The 20,280-nt window shown below is 42.9% G+C and overlaps 2 protein-coding genes across 9 annotated transcripts in view; one reads left to right on the plus strand and one right to left on the minus strand.

Moving 5' to 3' along the window:
- The window catches only part of NCOA3 (nuclear receptor coactivator 3), a 128,071-nt gene extending 109,683 nt beyond the window's left edge, over positions 1 to 18,388 (plus strand). For 2 of the 3 annotated variants that reach the window (XM_018057987.1, XM_018057988.1), the window contains 9 exons: positions 1,719 to 1,976; positions 2,089 to 2,215; positions 3,432 to 3,603; positions 9,701 to 9,994; positions 11,262 to 11,366; positions 12,887 to 13,124; positions 13,906 to 14,080; positions 14,544 to 14,685; positions 14,999 to 18,388. In XM_018057987.1, coding sequence (XP_017913476.1) covers positions 1,719 to 1,976; positions 2,089 to 2,215; positions 3,432 to 3,603; positions 9,701 to 9,994; positions 11,262 to 11,366; positions 12,887 to 13,124; positions 13,906 to 14,080; positions 14,544 to 14,685; positions 14,999 to 15,010 — 1,523 coding nt within the window. In that variant the 3' untranslated portion in view covers positions 15,011 to 18,388. The remainder of the gene's footprint in view (positions 1 to 1,718; positions 1,977 to 2,088; positions 2,216 to 3,431; positions 3,604 to 9,700; positions 9,995 to 11,261; positions 11,367 to 12,886; positions 13,125 to 13,905; positions 14,081 to 14,543; positions 14,686 to 14,998) is intronic. The other variant, XM_018057989.1, reaches the window with a different exon arrangement.
- SULF2 (sulfatase 2) overlaps positions 18,421 to 20,280 on the minus strand; it is a 125,905-nt gene continuing 124,045 nt past the window's right edge. For all 6 annotated transcript variants that reach the window (XM_018057993.1, XM_018057992.1, XM_018057996.1 and 3 more), the window contains one exon: positions 18,421 to 19,846. In XM_018057993.1, coding sequence (XP_017913482.1) covers positions 19,816 to 19,846 — 31 coding nt within the window. In that variant the 3' untranslated portion in view covers positions 18,421 to 19,815. The remainder of the gene's footprint in view (positions 19,847 to 20,280) is intronic.

A 20,280-nucleotide genomic window follows, 5' to 3' on the forward strand; every position in this document is an offset into this window, starting at 1 on the left:
TTTTCCTGAAGAGGTATCTAGTCTTTCTCCTTTTGTTTTCTTCTTGTTTTATGTACTGTTCATTGAAGAAGGCCATCTTGTCTCTCTGCTCTACTCTTTGGAACTCTTCATTTAGTTGGATGTGCCTTTCCCTTTCTCCCTTGCTTTTCATTTCTCCTCTTTCTTCAGCGGTTTGTAAGGCCTCCTCAGATGACCACGTTGCCTTCTTGCTTCTCCTTTTCTTTGGGACGGTTCTATTTGCTGTCTCCTGTACAGTATCATGGGCCTCCGTCCATAGGTCTCCAGGCACGCCGTTAGCTAGATCTAATGCCTGGAGTCTTATTCATTACTCCACTGCATATTCATAAGGGAGTTGACTTAAGTTCTACCTGGCTGGCCTAGTGGTTATTCCCGCTTTCTTTAGTTTAAGCCTGAATTTTGATATGAGAAGTTTGATGATCTGAGCCACTGTCAGCTCCATGTCTTGTTTTTGCTGACTGTATACAGCTTCTCCATCTTTGGCTGCAAAGAATGTAATCAACTTGATTTTGATATTGACCATTTAGTGATGTCCATGTGTGAAGTCATCTCTTTTGTTGTTGAAAAAGGATGTTTGCTATGACAAGTGCATTCTCTTGGCAGAATTCAGTTAGCCTTTGCCTTGCTTCATTTTGTTCTCCAAGGCCAAACTTGCCCGTTACTCCAGATATCTCTTGACTTCCTACTTTTGCATTCCAATACCCAGTGATGAATAGACTATCTTTTTTTGGTGTTAGTTCTATGAGGTCTTCTAGGTCTTCATAGAACTGATCAATTTCAGCTTTTTCGACCTTGGTGGTAGGGGCGTATATTTGAATTGCTATGATGTTGAATGGCTTGCCTTGGAAACGAACTGAGATCATTCTGTCATTTTTGAGGTTGCACCCAAGTACTGCATTTTAGACTCTTTCGTTGATTATGAGGACTACTCCATTCCTTCTATGGGATTCTTGCCCACAGCAGTAGATACAGTGGTCATCTAAATATGCCATTCCCGTCCACTTTAGTTCACTGTTTCCTAAGATGTCGATGTTTATTCTTGTCATCTCCTGCTCGACTACATCCAGTTTACCTTGATTCGTGTACCCTAATATTCCAGGTTCATCGGATTTTACTTTCATCATCAGACACATCCACAGCTGAGTGTTGTTTTCACTTTGGCCCAACCGCTTCATTCTTTCTGGGGCTGTTAGTAGTTGTCCTCCACTCTTCCCCAGGAGCATCCTGGACACCTTCAGACCTGCGGGACTCATCTTTTGGTGTCATGTCTTTTTGAAATGAAGCTATGAGCCATGCTGTGTAGGGCCACCCCATATGGACAGGTCGTAGCAGAGAGTTCTGACAAAACGTGATCTACTAGAGGAGAGAATGGCAAATCACATCAGTATACTTGCTGTTAGAAACTCATGAACCGTATCAAAAAAGAATGTACTTAATTTAAAAACATGTTATTGCTAAAATATGCTAACCATCATCTGACAACGCAGGGTTGCTATAGACCTTCAGTTTGTAAAAATGGCAGTATAGGCCACAATATAGCAAAGGTATGCCTGGGGGTGCCTGTCAGAAATTGTTGGCCAGCCCTAATCTGAGAGTGACAAAGCACTTTTTTGTCAAGGATCATGTGTCTTCATGATTGTACCTGTATGACATAAGAATTTCTTTCCAATATGGAAAATACCTCATCATTTCTGTTTCAGGTGGGCCAAACAGAAATGTGACTGTGAATCAGGCGCCTTCCTCAGGAGACTGGGGCTTACCGAGCTCCAAGGCCAGCCGCATGGAACCCGTGAATTCAAATGCCATGGGGAGACCAGGAACTGATTATAACGCTCCTTTACCCAGACCTGCCATGGGCGGCTCGATGCCCGCCATGCCACTTCGGTCCAATAGCGTCCCAGGTTCGAGACCAGTGACGCAGCAGCAGCAGCAGCAGCCGCCACAGATGCTTCAGATGCGTAAGTAGCCCCTTCAGAAGAAAAGAAAACTGGATGTTTTAGGCCAACTTTTGCCATTGACTTATTTGAACATTTACCCCACCCACCTTTTTTTTTTTTTTTGCTCCCCCAGGGCCTGGTGAGATTCCCATGGGGATGGGGGTCAGTCCTTATGGCCAAGCAGCACCATCAAACCAACCTGGTTCCTGGCCAGATGGCATGTTGTCCATGGAACAAGGCCCTCATGGGACCCAAAATAGGTGGGGCTTTATTAAGTGGCTCTATAGAGAATGGAAACATTGGATTATCCAGAAGAGGGTTAGAGCATAGGAACAAACCTGGAAGAGAATGAGAAAAACTCTATGAATGAGGTACTCATTGCCACCTGTGTGTAAAATAATGCCGAGCCAGCAGGCGGCGGTGGTGACTGGAGAGAGAAGAGACAGCGCTGTACTGTCAGCCACCAGGACTGAGTGGTCGTGCCTGGAGCTGCCACATGCCACAGTTGTCTCATAATGTAACAGTCCTCTGCCACGCGGAGGGGATAAGCTGGCGCTAGTTTGACAAGCTAAATGGTGCTCGGAGGGTGAGCCTTGCTTTTCTGCCAAGTTCATTATTAAAGATTGGATAATTCTTTTAAAAAGTTGTTTAAAACATTTCAGGGATGAAGGTGGAAGTAAAATAAAGCACTCTTCTGTTTTTGTGGATTATGCCTGTATTTCACTTTTTAGCTTGGCCAGTAACTCGTTTGCATGAAAGAGGACACCTGTCAGTGTCAGCTCTAACTTGAGTTCTGCAATAAATTAAACAAATGAAAGTGAATTGATCTGTTGAAAAGATGGAAGTGTAATTACATGAGTTTATTGGCTTGATTGTTTCTCTGCTCAGTAGAGAGCAAATAGTTTCATCACAGAATTTTTCTGAGGCTGGATATATTGTCTAGCTCCATGCTCCTGTAATGTCAGAGAACTGTGGCATTGCTGTGGGTGTGTGGGGTTTGTCAGTACGTGAGCTCTGCGGGCCATGTATGAAACCAAGTTATTTTGGTAGATCCCCAGACTCAGTTCAGCATGTCTCCCTTTTTTCTCATTCTTTTTTTGATTTTTCCAACCTGCAAGTATCCTAACTGTCACTTCTGTTCTAGTAGGATCTTAAAAACACTGCCCTCTTCATTCCTCCCATCCTTCTCCCTGCCCCTGCCAAATCTCTGCTGTCCTCTAATATCTAGCAGTTACGTTTTGGTGGTGGGGTTGGAAGTTGTGAGCTAGGATGTGGTGGTTGAAGATGACGTGGTGAGGTTTAGAATGATGGGTCTTGAATGTAAATTGATGCCACTTGTTCTGTTCTGCTGTTCTGTTAGTTTATAATTAATACTTGTATCATTTGAGTTATTGCATGTTAAAAATACTGTGTGGGGTTACTTTGCTTTTTTTCCAGAGGAAAAGCACCATTAGTTGATTACATGTCTCTTTTTAGGCCAATTCTTAGGAATTCCCTGGATGATCTCCTTGGGCCACCTTCTAACCTAGAAGGCCAGAGTGATGAAAGAGCATTGTTGGACCAGTTGCACACACTCTTGAGCAACACAGATGCCACAGGCCTGGAAGAGATTGACAGAGCTCTGGGCATTCCTGAGCTTGTAAATCAGGTAGGTAGCAGTACCATGGAAGTAGAAGTGCGTGTGTGCATGTGTGCGTGTGTGCGTGTGTGTGTGGTGTGTGGGTGTGTGTGGTGGGTGTGTATGTATGTGTGGTTTGTGTGGTGTGTGTGGGTGCGTGTGTGATGTGTGTGGTGTGTGTGTGTGTGTACAACAGAGCTCTGGGCACTCCTGAACTTGTGTACCATGGAACTAGGGGGGTATGTGTGTGTCTGTGAGAGAGAAGCCATGTATGACAGCACCTGATCTTTCCTTTTCCTTATGATAAAGTACTGTGTTCATGGATATGAGCATTAAATTTAGAAAATACTTTTTAATTGTGATAGAACATCCAGCAGCTTGCTGTTTTATCAAGATGTCACATTTTAGGCACCCACAGAAGTGATCCATTTAAAACCACTCTATGGTTTTAAAAATGCTGCTTTTTGCTTATGTTATAACGTTGAATCCTTATTTTTATAATTAACTTCTCTTTACTACCTAGCAGACAAGTGTATACTCTGAGGAGGCAGACTTTTTTTTTGTGGTAAACAAAACCTGTTTACAGTGAAATCTGTGAACATCTCAACACCACCATCTCCTATTTGCAGTCATCTGTTCAGCTGTATGAAAATACACCATTTATGAATCTATCTTTTGAAGCATGAATTTTGTAGTGGATCTTTTCACATACAGGATGCATGTTTGGGGGCACTGCTTCAGTCTGTGTCTTCAGTGATAAGCGGGGAATGGTCCTTGGTTCTCAGGCTTTGTTGGGGAAACAGGTATAAAAATGTGTGTACTCTAATGTGGCAGCGCTCTACAGAGCTTTTTAAAGGCTGGGTGAGAAACACGGAGCGGTGATGATGTCCTCCTGGGGGTACCAGCCGTCTGTGGCCCTGCTGGGGAGGAGCGGTGTCTTACTGGCTGGGGAGAACGTGAAGGTCCCATGAGGACCAAGAAACTAACTGCTGCTAGGATTTTACTGAAGTTGAAAATAGCTTTCTTTGTCCTCATGATAAAATAGTTAATGGTGCTTATATAAAATTCTGACAATCACAAAAGTCCATATGTTTTAAAAAAGTTGAACATCCTCCATAATCTTGGCACAAAGAATCATAAGTAACTTTTGAGTGTATATATAAAAAAAGAGTGGACTGAATATACGTTGGCAGTCTGTTTTACCTTAAGAAAGTCGTCAGTCATCTTTTTTGTTTAATATATACTTTAATGGTCAAATAGTATCCATTTTATTAAACACTATTTAACCACTGATGAAAATTTAATTGTTCCTCAGTTCAGTTCAGTCGCTCAGTCGTGTCTGACTCTTTGCGACCCCATGAATCGCAGCACGCCAGGCCTCCCTGTCCATCACCAACTCCCGAGTTCACTCAGACTCATGTCCATCGAGTCAGTGATGCCATCCAGCCATCTTGTCCTCTGTCGTCCCCTTCTCCTGCCCCCAATCCCTTCCAGCATCAGAGTCTTTTCCAATGAGTCAACTCTTCGCATGAGGTGGCCAAAGTACTGGAGTTTCAGCTTTAGCATCATTCCTTCCAAAGAAATCCCAGGGCTGATCTCCTTCAGAATGGACTGGTTGGATCTCCTTGCAGTCCAAGGGATTCTCAAGAGTCTTCTCCAACACCACAGTTCAAAAGCATCAGTTGCTCCTAAGTATTGTTATAATTCTGTGAATTATGTACATCTTGTTCACGGAGGCTGTTTTCTTAGCCACAGTCCAAGAGAAAGGATGATTGGGTTAGAGTGTTTATTTTAGAGATTTATCTACATCCTATCGGGTGGTTTTCCTGAACGATTGCATAGCTGCTTTTCTACAGCAGCGTGTGATGACTACAGTCCGTCACCCTCACCAGCACTGCTGGCCCAGCCCCTGAAGAGGAGAGAACCCATGGTATGAATGAGCAAGTGACTGGACAAGTACTGAATGTGACTGTTCTTGCCAGTCTAATGGCCAACACAGATTCTTGTTTTAAATCATATTTATCTGTTTAGCAAGATTGAACATATTTTGTATTTTTTGGTGATTGAGATGTATTTAATAGTTCTGATGGCTTTTTATTTTGTTGATCTCAAATGGTGCTTTTTGTTCAGCTATTGATTTGGTTGTTGATTCCCAGGTGGCTCAGCTGATAAAGAATCCGCCTGCAATGCGGGAGACCTGGGTTTGATCCCTGGGTTGGGAAGATCCCCTGGAGAAGGGAACTGCTACCCACTCGAGTATTCTGGCCTTGAGAATTCCATGGCCTTGAGAATTCCTATATAGTCCAAAGGTTGCAAAGAGTCAGACACAGCTGAGCAACTTTCACTTTTCGTTTTCCTTTGTTTAACAAATAACTTGTCTTCTGTATGCCATTCAGTCTTTTCTTGGAGACTGAGGAGCAGTAGTGAACAGCTTAATTTCCTGCTCCCAGAGCTCAGGCATGGAGCTGCACTGACGGAAGTGGACGTGATGAAGGCGCAGTTATGAGGAAAGGCATGTGATGCTGCGAGACCATTTTATTTAAGGAGCCTTTTCTTAGGGTGGGGCGGGATGTTAAAATGTCTCTAAAAAGCATGTTTACAGGATGATGGTTAACTTGTCCGATGTACTATAAATAGTTTGCCAAGTTTCTTTTAGTGGGAGCTTGTTTATAGTTCATTCTTAAGTTTAAAAATGTTTCTGATTTCAAATCCAGGTCGATGAGATAGCGATTAATGGGGACTGGTTTGAATAAGAAAGGTTTTTCTGGAGAGATGACATATAAGTTGATACCTGAAGGATGAGAAAGAGCCAGCTAGGCAAACAGCTTAGGGGAAGGATGGTCTAGAAGAGGAGCAGCTAACTCAAAGGTGCTTAGCTAGGAAAGAGCTTGTGGGTTCTAGGAAGTGGCTGAGGTTGGTGAGAGCAAAGAGGGAGTGGTGTGAGCTGGGGGAGGTACTTTCTCTGTGTATTAGGAAGCCACGGAAGGATTGTCAGCAGAGTCCTTACTCGGCTGAATCTGGTCTTCCTTTTCTTGTTGTACTTTTTATTTTTTAGCAAAGTAATCTGTTTTTAAATTAAAAATAAAATGATAGAAAAATATACTTATGGAAGAACCACAGTCCTTTGCCCCACTGGAAGATAGTGAAACTCACCTCTTTATTTTGATAATATTTATAAGAAATATGCTTATGCAGCTATTTCTCTTACCAGCTTCATTCTGTCTATTGATTCCTGGATTTGAAAGTTGACTGTACATTTATAGTCCCTTATCTGAACCTGGGTATCAGATATGCTTTGAAATTGAGGAATTTGGGGATTTTAGAAGTTTAGAATAGTGCATTGGTACACTATATATTACAAAATACTCTATATTTCGGGCAGTACTATAATTTGGGGGCAATAGCCTGTGATCAAACGAGCTAATAATTCTACAGCAAAATACATAATCACACTAAGTGAGATATTATAGAGATTTATGTATTGCTTCATACAGGTTCAGGCCAGGTTTTGCTGCAAAATACATTGGGTACTAATGAAAAATTTTTAGCCTTCTTTTTTTAGAGCTTAAAATTTTTTTTGGAATTTTAGATAAGAAATTGTATGTCTGTATTTATATCCTGTTCATTCAGTAAGCACCCCATGCCTGTACCCACTGCATACACATGGGCACATATAGTCTCTACCCTCAGTGTAACTGTGTCAAAAATTCTAAGTTGAAAATAATTTCCTCTTATGAAAAAATAGTTCCATAGTTTCTGGCATCCAGTGTTGTTCTTGAGCCGTATTCCAGTCTGATTCCTCTACTTTTGTGTGCTACCCATTTATTCTCTTCGGAATTATTTAGGAACCTTTTCCCTCTGAAATTTCATGATTCCTTGTCTTGATATGGGTCTTGTTTCATTCATTCTGCTATGTATTACTAATAGACAAGCAGATATTCCCTTTGATTTGGGGGCATTTAAAAATATTTCTTCAATGATTTAAATCTTTTTTTCCTGATCTTTCTGGGATGTCTTTTGACATGTTGGGTGTTACATGGGTTCTGTGGTGGCTTTTTATTTTTTTTAATCTTCTGTACTTTTCAGTTACTTCCTGTTTGAGTCACTTTGATATTGGAAGCTTTCATCATCAAGTTATCTGGGGATCCTTGATTATCTTTTTATATTTAAGAATGCAGGATCAGTTGTCTTCACTGAAAGTGACTAACTGGGAGTGGGGAGACTGGCCTTTATTTCAGATCCCCCCAAATTGCAGCATGTTGTCATTGCCCCCATCCCCCATACAGAATTTTATATAGATTTTCTAGAGAAGACTCTTTCCTAGAAATTTTTAAATTACGTGGTTGCATTTTGGGGGCTGAGATGGGGAGGCAAGTTGATGATCCTGTAGTGCTTAAGATATAAAGTTCTAAAATATAAAAATTTACTAGAAATTATAAGGATCTAAGATTCCATGTTTTCAGTCCTGCCCTCTTCTGGGCTTGGTGTCCCTGAAGCAAGGCCTTGTGGAAGTAGGTGGAAGATACAGCCATTTGGAGCTGGGGGGCTCCCCTGCTCTTGCTCGGACTCCTGGTCAGCCCCATGTCTGGGCGCACTCCTTGGCCTTCTGCCGTCCACAGTGGAGTGCTGCCGTAGCGCCACGGGAGACGTGGACTCAGGCCTCAAGGGGGTTTTCTTTGCAGGTAAATGGTTCTCAGGTTCTCCTTTCTGTCTACCAGATGCCTATTCAATTTTTTTTATCTTGTTGCCTTCAATATTCTCTCTCTTTTTTTTTTTGATAAATACTACCTTTTAACTTGTTTGCTGTCATTTTAGCAGGGTTAGCAAGAGAAGTAGAGGTGTGCTATATTAATAGTATGATTTACTTTGTAAACAGAAACATCAGATTGCTGTCTAGAAGAGGCACAGAGTAGAGGTGTCTTGGGAAGGGTCATGGCAGTGGACTGATAGGAAGAGAAGCCTCTGCGATACGTCACCAAGGAAAAGCTGATAGGACTTGGGCTGTGTGTGCACACGTGTGCACTTGCACACTTGGGAAGGGGACTGCGAGAAATCGAGGTGCTGGCATTTAGTTCCAGGTACAAGATGTTGCCATGTGTTGTGGTGAGTAGTGAAGATTGAAGGAGAATTGGGCTTTTTTTTTTTTTTTTTTCCTGTAGGAATTTATCCTCTACATGTTAAGTTTGAGATGCCTGGCACATCTGGGTAGAGATGTTGAATGGGCTTCTGCATGAGCACAGTTAAAGAGTCCAAGGCCCTGGAGCTAGAGACAGACACTTGACAGTTGTCACCAGTGGGAGAGAGAGAGGAAAGAAGAGGGCCTGGCGCAGATGCACTCTTAACAGGCCTTCAGGGAACGGCCCGAGAGGGGCAGAGCGTTGGGAATGGGGTCACGGTCTCGAGGGGCGAGGTGTGCTTTGGGCCCAGAGTGGGTGAGGGTGTTGACTGCACGCGTGGCACTGCCTGAGGACGAGCAGATAAAGGCCACTGCAGCACTGCCTGACTTTTCTTATCTTAACACTGCAGGCTGTCCCCTCCTTCAGAGAGTTTAGTTTTTCTGCTGGATGTTACTTTGTATGTGTGGTTGGCATGCAGAGAAGTGATACCTGGCACATACCACTCAATAAATACTTGTTGAATTAATAGGTTTCTTTCTTCTCAGGTACAAATAGTAGTGGACAGCTGACCACCTTTAGGTTTTGTTCATGTGGTGATTGCACCTGGGGGGACATGAACTGTTGCTGATTAACCTGTCTCTACTAAATTTACCTCTTACCACATTCAGGAACATTCTTGGGCAGAGTACATGAGAATTCTTTGTTGGTACAGAAATCTTGTTTGGAAGAAACAGTATTCCTCCAAATCCTCAGTACTTTGTTGATATTTGGCTCAGAAAATATTCGAGCGCATCTCTCTGTGTGAGATCAAGGGCGTTAGGACACAGCCGTTAAAGACGGCATGGTCTCCGCTCTCGTGGAGCTTCAGATAGGAAGCTTGATTTTGGTGTTAAAACCCCGCGGCACCGTCATCACATACATTGACTTTATTTTTCACCTCTCTTAGTGGGTGTGGTTTCTGTTGCTTCCCCATGTGTACTTCACCATTCGTTTATGTGTTTGATGTTTAGGGACAAGCGTTGGAGCCCAAACAGGATGCTTTCCCCGGCCAAGAAGCAGCAGTAATGATGGAGCAGAAGGCAGCATTATATGGGCAGACGTACCCGGGGCAGGGGCCTCCGATGCAAGGAAGCTTTAATCTTCAGGGACAATCACCACCTTTTAACTCGATGATGAATCAGATGAACCAACAAGGCAATTTTCCTCTCCAAGGAATGCACCCTCGGGCCAACATCATGAGACCCCGAACAAACACTCCCAAGCAACTTAGAATGCAGCTTCAGCAGAGGCTGCAGGGCCAGCAGGTAACAGTCACGCCCATTTCGCTTTGCCCGCTTCCTCTTCTGTTTTCAGACTGTGTTCTTCCAGCTCCTGCCACTGGCTCTCTGTCCTTCCTCAACTAAAGAAATTCCTTTTGTTTTCATTGCTGTGTACCATTGTATTTGTATGGACAGTTCCTTGCTAGGGAGTGGTTGTACTAGAATTGGATACCTTTCTGTAAGAATATTCTACTGTACAGGTTGAGAAATAAAAAGCGTCAGGATTGCTGTTTGGGGAGAATAGTGTTTCTTGATGGCTTCATAGCCATATAGATAGACAGTTTTTATTATTAAAATGTCCTTGCTATTAATAGACAGGTATTGAAATCTTATTGGCTTCCCTGAGCTCAGTTGGTAAAAAAAATCTGCCTGCAGTGTGGGAGACCTGGATTCAATTCCTGGGTTGGGAAGATCCCCTGGAGAAGGGAAAGGCTACCCACTCCAGTATTGTGGCCTGGAGAATTCCGTGACTGTGTATAGTCCATGGAGTCACAGAGTCGGACACGACTGAGTGACTTGCAGTACACTATGAAACCTTACTGATGTGAGCACTCTCTTTAAGGAGCCTCTGCTTTCTAGATGTGTTATAAAACTTGAGCTCTCTTAATATCTTTTCCCATTGTTCCTTAGTTCGTACCAAAGTTTTAGGGATTTAATTGTTTATATTTTTTTGTACCTTGAGTGTGCAGAGTTCTTAAATGTGGGGAAACTGAACCACATAAGCAGATGAGTGAGCTGAGAATCCAGTGAGCTGAGGACTCTTGCATTGATGTTCCCTGAAGTCAGTGTAGCTACTTAGGAGAGCTGTGTTAATGCGCTCACGGTATCCCTTTTCTTCTTACAGTTTCTTTCCAATAAAAATTACCTAGGAAGAGGTAACAGAAGTAGTTTTCTCCATTGTTACTTTTATAAAATTAAAGCTATTTCCCCAGTGGCCTAAATTATGCCAGAGAAAATTGACTTTATAAATCCTTTGGGTTCCTGTTGAAGATACTCTTTAAGGTGTAGGATTGCACTTCCACTTTTCCTCCTGATACTGAACATGAAAGCCTCCTGTGTCAGCCAGGGGCTTTTTAGCACCAACCTTTTTGAAATGTGAACGTGTACTGGTTTAGCTTAGCCATAACTTAGCCAGGTTAATGGGTTTAGAGGTGTTGTCACGATCTTGCTGGGTGGTGCTGAGGGTGTAGATAGTTGTTTTGGCCTCATTAATGAGCTCCACTTGCATCCTAACTACCCTGTCTCTCCCCAGTTTTTGAATCAGAGCCGTCAGGCACTTGAAATGAAAATGGAAAACCCCACTGCTGGCGGGGCGGCGGTGATGAGGCCCATGATGCAGCCGCAGGTCAACTCCCAGGTGAGGTTGTGTCTCTTCGTGCTCAGGGCTCGAATACTCTGCACAGGGCTTGGCTCCTGCTTGGCTCTCAGGAAATATTTGTTAAACAAAGACAGTGCACAGTGTCAAATTCCTTGTGTAAGAAACCAGCCCAGGGTCCTGTCACACTTTGCTTCTTCCCTTCATCTTTTCCTGTCGGTTACTAGGAAGAATCAGAGGAAGAGGTTCTCTTTTATTTTAAACCACTGATTGGTGTTTTTAAAGTTAATTCCCTTTGTGAGGACATGCTATGTTGTGAAACTGCTACCACTTACTTTTTAGGGATTGAAAATAATAAATCTGTAAACTTTTCTCTGTTTCTGGATTGTGAAACTACATTCTCACTGGGTAGAGTTTGATATAAGAAGTCTAAAGCAGCAGGAAAAAAAAAATTCATAATCCCACTCTCAGTGACAGTCTTTGAGATGACTGATTTCCCATGGTGGGAGGGATGTTCTTAATGGTCTCTGCCTCCAGCCCAAGCTGGACACTGTATTAAGGCATTTCCGTAGTGTGCACAAGGCAAATGACTAAACGAAAATCCCTTATTGTGGTTTGAAATACTGGTAAACAACTGTGAAATGCCTAGTTTTCACTCTCTTAGGTGTGCTTGGAAGTACCAGTACCTGTATATTTTCTTGATAATCAGACATCCTGTATCAGCTGAGCTAGGATAATTTCTAAAAAGGTGATTAAGTTTTGCTTTTTGGAGATGCTGAACAAGGAGGCTGATCTCCTAGCTGGCAGATCAGCTTCCTTGTTCCGTGCTTTGATGACGTCACCTCCTTGCCCTCCCCCGTCAGAGGCTGAGAGAGACTGCAAGGCCTTCAGGAGTGGATTCACGCTTCTTCGCATGTAACTGCACTGCTTTGCTTTATCGTTGGCTTCTCTTTTGTTTCTCCCCCAAACAGAGTCTCATTCCTGTCCCTTTGTTTTATTTCACAGTTTTTGAGAAGTTTGTCCTCAAATTCTACTCCTAAATATTCTCTCACTTTGAGGACTGTTTTCTAATTACGTTAAAGCCTGATGACTTGACTGCTTTCATCCCCTGTTGTTACTGTTTAGTTGCTAAATTGTGTCTGACTCTTTTGCATCCCCACAGACTGTAGCCTGACAAGCTGCTCTGTCCATGGGATTTCTCAGGCAAAAATTCTGGAGTGGGTTGCCATTTCCTTCTCCAAGGGATCTTCCCCACCCAGGGATTGAACCTGCTTCTCCTGCTTGACAGGTGGATTCTTTACCACTGAGCCACCTGGGAAGCTGCTTTTGTCTCCTAGCCCCCAATAATACAGAGGTCCCTGTTCTGCTCCCCCAGCACCCACCCCCATACTGAGTCAGAAAGCTGTTACCATAATGAGAATTGGGCATTTCCTTTTTTCTAATGATAAAGAAAAGCATTGCGTGTTTTTTTCTTTGATACCTAATGTGTCATGGGTGCACCATACATGTGAAACTGGCTGACTCTTGCTATATGTGTGTAACTGTGTTTTCTCTGGTGTTAGCAGGGTTTCCTTAATGCTCAGATGGTCGCCCAGCGCAGCAGAGAGCTGCTGAGCCATCACTTCCGGCAGCAGAGGGTGGCGATGATGATGCAACAGCAGCAGCAGCAGCAGCAGCAGCAGCCCCAGGCCTTCAGTCCACCCCCGAACGTGACTGCGTCCCCTAGCATGGACGGGGTCCTGGCTGGGCCTGCCATGCCGCAAGCTCCACCCCAGCAGTTTCCATACCCACCAAATTATGGTACACTGGACAGTGATCGTGTCTACCCCCAAGTAACATTCCTGAGGACATAATGTTCACTAGATGTGTTGTATATTAGAAACAAATGCCATTCACTCTATTATTTCATAAAAGAAACAGATTAACCAAAAATAGCACAAGTCTACTTCAGTGCACAGGTGATTGTCATTGAGGTAGATGATCGCTCAATAGTTGAGGTTTCTCCCCCTTGGTCTTGTTTTTTCAGTTCCTCACATCTTAATTTGGAAGAAAGCCATACCAGGACATCCCTGCCCCAGTATGTCCCAGTGTAGTAGAACTCTGCCATTGCTGAACAGTGAGAGGAAGGCGCTTTGTAGGCTTTCCGAGTTCCTTTCCTTGGTGGCTTGGGCATGTTAATTAAAGGCATGCCTCTGTGAGGTTCCAGAAACATGAAGGAGTGGGGCTCGAGGAATCTCTTCGGGAGCTGACATTTGAGGGTGCATCCCTCAGGGACAGGAGCCCCGTGCTCTAAAGAGGGCTGGAGGGCAGAGGGCCGTGACCTGGTGTCCTTGTGTCAAGGGGTGGCTGCCCTTTGGGGGATCCAGATGGGGGTTATCTGTGTGGGAAGCCTGTTGCTCTGGTTGTCACCTTGGGGAGAAGCAAGAATTACTGATAGGCAGCTTCTTTATACATTATACTTAACCACATTCCCCCACCTTAAAAAGAGAAAAAAGGAACCTCAAGTTTCTATAGAAAGCTGATATTCTAGGGAGGTAGTGTTTGAGCGTAATAATTTCTTTTTCTTCTTTCTTTTTTAAAGGGATGGGACAACAACCAGATCCAGCCTTTGGTCGAGTGCCTAGTCCTCCTAATGCGATGATGTCATCAAGAATGGTTCCTTCCCAGAATCCCATGATCCAGCATCCTCAGACCGCACCCATGTATCAGTCTTCAGAAATGAAGGGCTGGCCGTCAGGAACCCTGGCCAGGAGCAGGTGAAGAGCAGGGCCTTCTTTTTTGGCTGTGTCACCAGGCTTGCAGGACCTCAGTTCTCTGATCAGGGATCAAACCCAGGGCCTATACAGTGAAAGTGCAGAGTCTAACCAGTGGACTGCTGGGAAATTCCTAGAACAGGGGCTTTGAAAGTCAGCTACCAGAATGTGCCACAAGTTCAGGGAGTTAGTCTCTGTTTTGCAGCCAAGCCTGTTTGGATGGGGAGATCCAAAGGCCTGGGCTGATACTAGAGTGTTATTTGGCTCATCCATTCTGAGACACCTTCCTACTGTGTGCATATCCACAAGGGTATGAGCACAGACAACTGTGAAAGAGAGAAGACAGGCTGTCTGAGTTTTCTTGCTCATGTTCTCTGCTTAAGTATAGCAACAGATGGTGGTCTCGGTGTGCCTGTCCTGTGTTTTGAAAATGACCCAGGAGGTAATCTCCCACTTTTCTTTACAGCACCTTTCCCCAGCAGCAGTTTGCCCACCAGGGGAATCCTGCAGCGTACAGCATGGTGCACGTGAACGGCAGCAGTGGTCCCATGGGGCAGATGAACATGAATGCCATGCCCATGGCTGGCATGCCCATGGGTCCTGATCAGGTACAGGGTACAGGGTTCTGTTCTTTCCCTTTCTCAACACTTTTTTTCCTGTTATCTGGAGAGAACCAAAGCCTTAACTATAATGTAAAGGTCCTAGGTAGATTTCTAACTTGGATGTTTAACTTGAAATATATAATCCTTGAAAAAACTTTTGGTTTGAAGGCATTGGGCCATTTGATACTTTTAGAAACCTGTATCTAAGAACTGAATTAGTCAGCCAGAGCCATGTGGCAAGCCATCTGTGGAGACATAGGGATTCTTTTCTGTTGGACAAAGCGTGTGTTTTACTCATGTTTCTTCTGGTTGCCAACAGAAATATTGCTGACATGTCTACGCCATGACCTCCAAGGAAATCACTGTACAAATGACATTGCGCTAGGATTACCGGGAGTAGTGAATCATTGTTTTAGGCACCCAGCTTTGAAGAAAGGACCAGCTCCAATCTCCATCAACGGTATTTCAAGTGATGTCATTTGAGCAGGACTGAATTTTAACCTGAAGTGTGGTATCTACCTGTTTTCATTCCCTCCTCTTATGTATCATGGTGTTTAAAACAAATATTTTTGACATTCTGCTTTTTGGGGATATGATTCTGGAGGTGCGGAGTGTTACTGATCGCAAACTGTCCTGTGTCCCTTTTTTTCTGCTTGGCTGTCGGGTCTTTGGAAAAAATAGAGGTGAGGCCAGAGAACATTGGAGAAGTCAAGAGATGAGAACATCTGGCTTCTCGATAGTTGCAGTACTGGGTGAAGAGCGCGGTCCACATTTGAGGGTTTTTGTCGCAGGCTGGCTTGTGAAGGTGGCATTTCCAGGTTCTCCTTTAAGGATAGCTCCTAGCCTCCTCTTGGTTGTCCTAGGCTTTTTCCTAAATAGGATTTTTATCTGCCCCTAACGTCCTGTAATACTTCACCTCCAGGAATTGTCCTTGGTGTCAGATGGCTTGCAGAAGGGAAAACAGATGACAGTATTCAGTTGCAGCAGTGGCAGTTTTTCACTTGCTTATGTGCAGCCGAGCGCACTTTATTTAAAAACTAATGGATACATGCAATATTCTCTCGGTCTTGAGGAATGGTGAACCACATTCCTAGTTGTTGTCTAAACTTACCTGTTGGACAAGAACTACGATTTTTGTTGTTGTGAAAAGTACTGGTTTCACCCTTTGCCTATATGGTAGAGCAATAATGCTTTTTGAAAATAAACTGCAGAAACCCCAAGGCCAGGTACTGCATTCTGAATCAGAATTTCGCAGTGTTTCTGTGAATAGATTTTCTTTTGTAAATATGACCTTTAAGATTATTGTATGATGTAACATATGTATATACCTTTTTTTTTTGTAGGCCACAACAACTCATTTTTACAGAGTTTGTGAAGCTAAATATTTAACATTGTCAGTTTCAGTAAGTTCAGTGTGGTGAGGTTACCACCAGAAGTTGTGCCCTGGATTTTGTGGCCTGGGGGAGGGGCTGTGGCCAGCAGGCTTTCCTTGCCCCTGTTCAGTCTCTTAATCTAAATGCTTTTTAAAGCGATCATTTAGACATTTACATTTTCTAAAAACAATTTCTCTACCAGAACTAAGCACTTCGTTAATTTGGGGGGAGAGAACAGATAAGGAGAAATAAACTTAAGAAAAAATCAAGAATTTTAAAAGATCAAGCAATTTGATTCCAAAGAAGAATGTTGGATTTTTAGGCAGTCCCTTAAATAGCAAGTCACAGTATTTTTTTTTTTTTTTCTAAGTTGAATGTGTCATCTTCTCATCCATTTTAGGAGTGTTCTAAGGTTTTGGTTGCTAGGACTTGAATCCTGCATTGAGATCTCAGGCGTAGAATCCTTGATGTGTGGTTTCTCCTCAGCTGAAACCACCTCTGCTCAGCTGTCTATCCTTCTCCTACTGTGATGTCCTGAGAATCGGAGGAAGTAGCATCATGGTTATTCCCTAAAGAGTTCAGTCTGCAGAGCAGCCATTTTCATGTGATTGAGAGCCAGGGTCTGACCGGGCGGCTTTGTATTCCCTCTCTCCCCCTCCACCACCCTTTCTGCTGCTGCTGCTTGTCAGTTGGGAATAGGGAAGAAAGCCAAGCTTGATTCCCTTTACCTGGCTTCCTTTATCAGGTTCAAGCAGTTGAATGAAATGGGGTTTTTAGACTGTCTCTGAATTTCAAATGTCTGTTAGCCTTGGTGTCATTCTTAGCAATAACTGAGAGCCAGTTAAAAATTTTTTCACCCGTTTAGCCAATCTTTCTGGGTGTCTCTGAAGGTAAGATCATTTGATTTCTTTGACTTGTGTATGACTAAGTGAAACCTGTATTTCCGGAAACACCACTAGAGTCAATTTGAGTTTCGCACTCCCCCCACCTGGTTAAAAATAAATCTAAGACTACAGATCCATTAGCTTCCATCCCAGGGGCCTGCACTTTGCAGATAATGCATCCTCCAGTCTGGAGACAGAGGCAGAACTGAGTAAGAGTCTCTTTTTAGACACAGTTGCATCAGGTGTAGCTGAACGTTTCTTGAAGTTGCATGTATGTGGGAAGAAATAGAATGGTGCTCTTACCTTTCTTGACTTTTAATTAAAAACTCAGTTTTGGGATTTTTTTTCTCACTGTTCTGAATCCAGGCTAAGTGGAAGGCAACACCCCCTTTTTATATGGAAGAAAAGTGAAGTTTATTATAAGTTTTTATATTTTCTACTTGTTCATTGGTGCAAATTTAAGATTTTGATTTTCTTTTAATAGATGGCAGTCTTTGAGATAATTTGTTGTTTTTACCTTAATTCCCCTTTTATTTTTTATGGATAATTCTTTGTACTTCTGCTGCCTACCTCTCCTCCGACCCCCTCCCACCACTTTTTAAACCTTAGTATCTGTTGGGTGAATAGTATAAGTAACGTTTTCATCTGCTTTTAGAATGTGAGATATTTCCAGTACCTACTTTTTTTGCTGAATCCAAAGATATATAAATATAAATATATATATTTTATAAAGATCAAAATGATATAAAGGAGATAACATTTCTTCCTTTTAAAAAACAAATAGAAATCCATTGTTAATGTTCATATTATGATGCCACTTTTCTAAATCATGCATCTTGATGGAAAGGTGTAAATATCAATCAGCAGGATGCTTAATCAGTATTTAATGTCTGAGGTGAATTGGGGTGTATAGGGGTGGGTACTACAGAACATAGTTGGCTTGCTGTCCTGTAAGTTCCGTGATCCATAGACCAGTGCAGCTGAAAAGTAAACAGAATGGGTTGCCAGTTACCCATATGCCTGTCCAGTTAGTTCCCTTTTTATTTGCAGAAGCCATGCATTTGTTTGCAAGTGGGAAATTCATAGTAGTAAAACTGCTTGGACAGATGAACTGTCCCCTTCTGCAGAAGAGCAGGAGCTGCTGTTCAGCTCCAAGGCAGCCTGTATAATCACGATTAGGGTGTTTTCTTTCTCTCTCTTTTGAAGAAGATGGAAATGTCATTCTGAGAGCAAGTTTTAAATTCTTAGGAATTGACTTACAGTATTGAGAATGAATTCACTTTAAAACAAGTTTACATTAAATGTTGTTTGTAAAAAAATCAAAATCATGCTTTATACTGCAGAGAATTCAAACCACATGGGCTAACTTATGAGACAGTTGAGTGGTAAGCTATGACTCCTTTGATCATTTTGGACATCATTGTAAATAAAGGTTTCCTATTTAAAATTGAAGGCCAAGAGTGTGCCGCTTTTTTTTTTTTTTTAATCCCAGTCAAAAGCAGGGTAAAATATAAGAAATTGTGTTTCAGATAATGGATAAAGGTTTCTGTGAGGCTAAAAGAAATCTTGAGAAGCATGGCCCTCTTCTTACACAAGGTAAGTGCCTAGGGGGTCACGTGTTAGGGAGAAATGTGCGGAGCCAGGTGAATTTCCTCTTCCTCCTCCTCCCAGTCTAGCGTTCCCACAGCTGCCTTTACTGATCGGACTGCCTGGTACATGACAAAGGGCTGGCTAAGGTGAGTGGCTTTGCAGTTGGTCATTATTTTTACAAAGTGTGATCCTAAAGCTGGTGTTGATATGAGATAAGGTTCCCAAAGTATGGTAAATTCTAGTCAGTTTATAACCACATATAGCCGTTTTTAAAAAACCATCTAAACCCAAGGTGTCTTCCTTCCAAAAAGATGTTGACTGGTAGTATCGCAAATGCTTTAACAAAACAAAACCAAAAGACCAAACACACTAAAAAAAAGAACTCCCAAGAAATGGCCTTTTAGAAAAATGTCAAAGGTTACCTCATACCAAGTGCTGGTCATTGGCTGGGGTTTTCAACATTGTATGACAATATGTAGACTACAAAATTCCTTTACAAATACAATTTTGTTAAGACTTGGGACATACATCAACTTCCTGTCTTTGCAGGACTTTAAAAAACATCAGTTCTGGGACAGATAACGAAGGAATCCTGGGAGAAATGGCATCTGGGCAGGAAGAGGAATGTCCACAACTGCACGGGGTTTTCTTTTACACGGGCCACACCATTTATTACCACCACCACTCTTGAAAATTGGGTTTTCTTATTAGATTCCCCTAGAAGTTTCCGAGCTGGTTACATGTAAATAGTCACATATATATACATTGAAGTCATTGTCTTCAGAGGCAGCCAGGGTTATAGGGCGAGATAGAAATTCATGTCTTTTGTGCTGCTGACTCATTGTCAAACTTGGTGCACCATTTCCTCCCTCTGTCCTGCTCCTTCTTTGTGATGAACCAAAAGAATAAGAGGCTTTAAAACAGGGTGGTTCTTTCCCTGTGGTTTTTAAAAAATTCCAGTGACTTTCACCCTTGGGGGAAATTTCCAAGAAAATCTCTGTTCTTCTTCCCTTGTGAGCCCCTCAGAGAGGGTTAGTGGTGACTTCTTGATATGAAAATGCATTTTGTGCAGCCGGTGAGGTATAATCCAGAGCAAAAGCAAGGACAAGCATGGACTTCCAGAAGCCTCACTGCTCCCGCTGGTTCTCGTCCAGAATCTGCCGCACTGACTGAGGGCGGGTTCTGTGTGTCTCGGCCTCCTGGCTAACAGCACAGGTCTGCTGGAAATCATTCAGGGTTTTTCATTGTACAGGTGATGCCTCTGGTTTTGGAGGTCCAGCTCGTGCTTCTTAACCTTCCCAGCCTTCCCACAGCTGTCCCCTGTAGAACAAAGCAGACAGTGTATCATGCTGCCTAAGGATTTCTTAATCGGCCCTACAGCTGAGTCAGCTTTGCTTCAAGGATGTGGCTGCTGAGAAGGAATTAATTCCAGATCCCTCAGACAGGGCTTGCTATTGTCTCATTGTCTAGATTGTCAGTTGTTGGCTCACACATAGTGACTGGCAAAGGTGTCATGTAAGGATCTGGACAGGATGGTGCTAAGGAATGTGAGAAGTACATTGATTCTCATTGCACCAGAGAAATGCTTAATTGGCCCATTATTATTTTCCTGTTAAAGCCACACAGACTTATATGCATATAATGATAGAAAATGAGGAGGCCGGAGGTTACAAATGGCAGCTTACCATGGGGATGATTGGCCTGCAAGGTAACATCACGTCAGATTAGTTGCCACCATTAACAAATTGTCATAT

This window comes from Capra hircus, chromosome 13 (genome assembly GCF_001704415.2).
Source record: "Capra hircus breed San Clemente chromosome 13, ASM170441v1, whole genome shotgun sequence".
NCBI lineage: Eukaryota > Metazoa > Chordata > Mammalia > Artiodactyla > Bovidae > Capra > Capra hircus.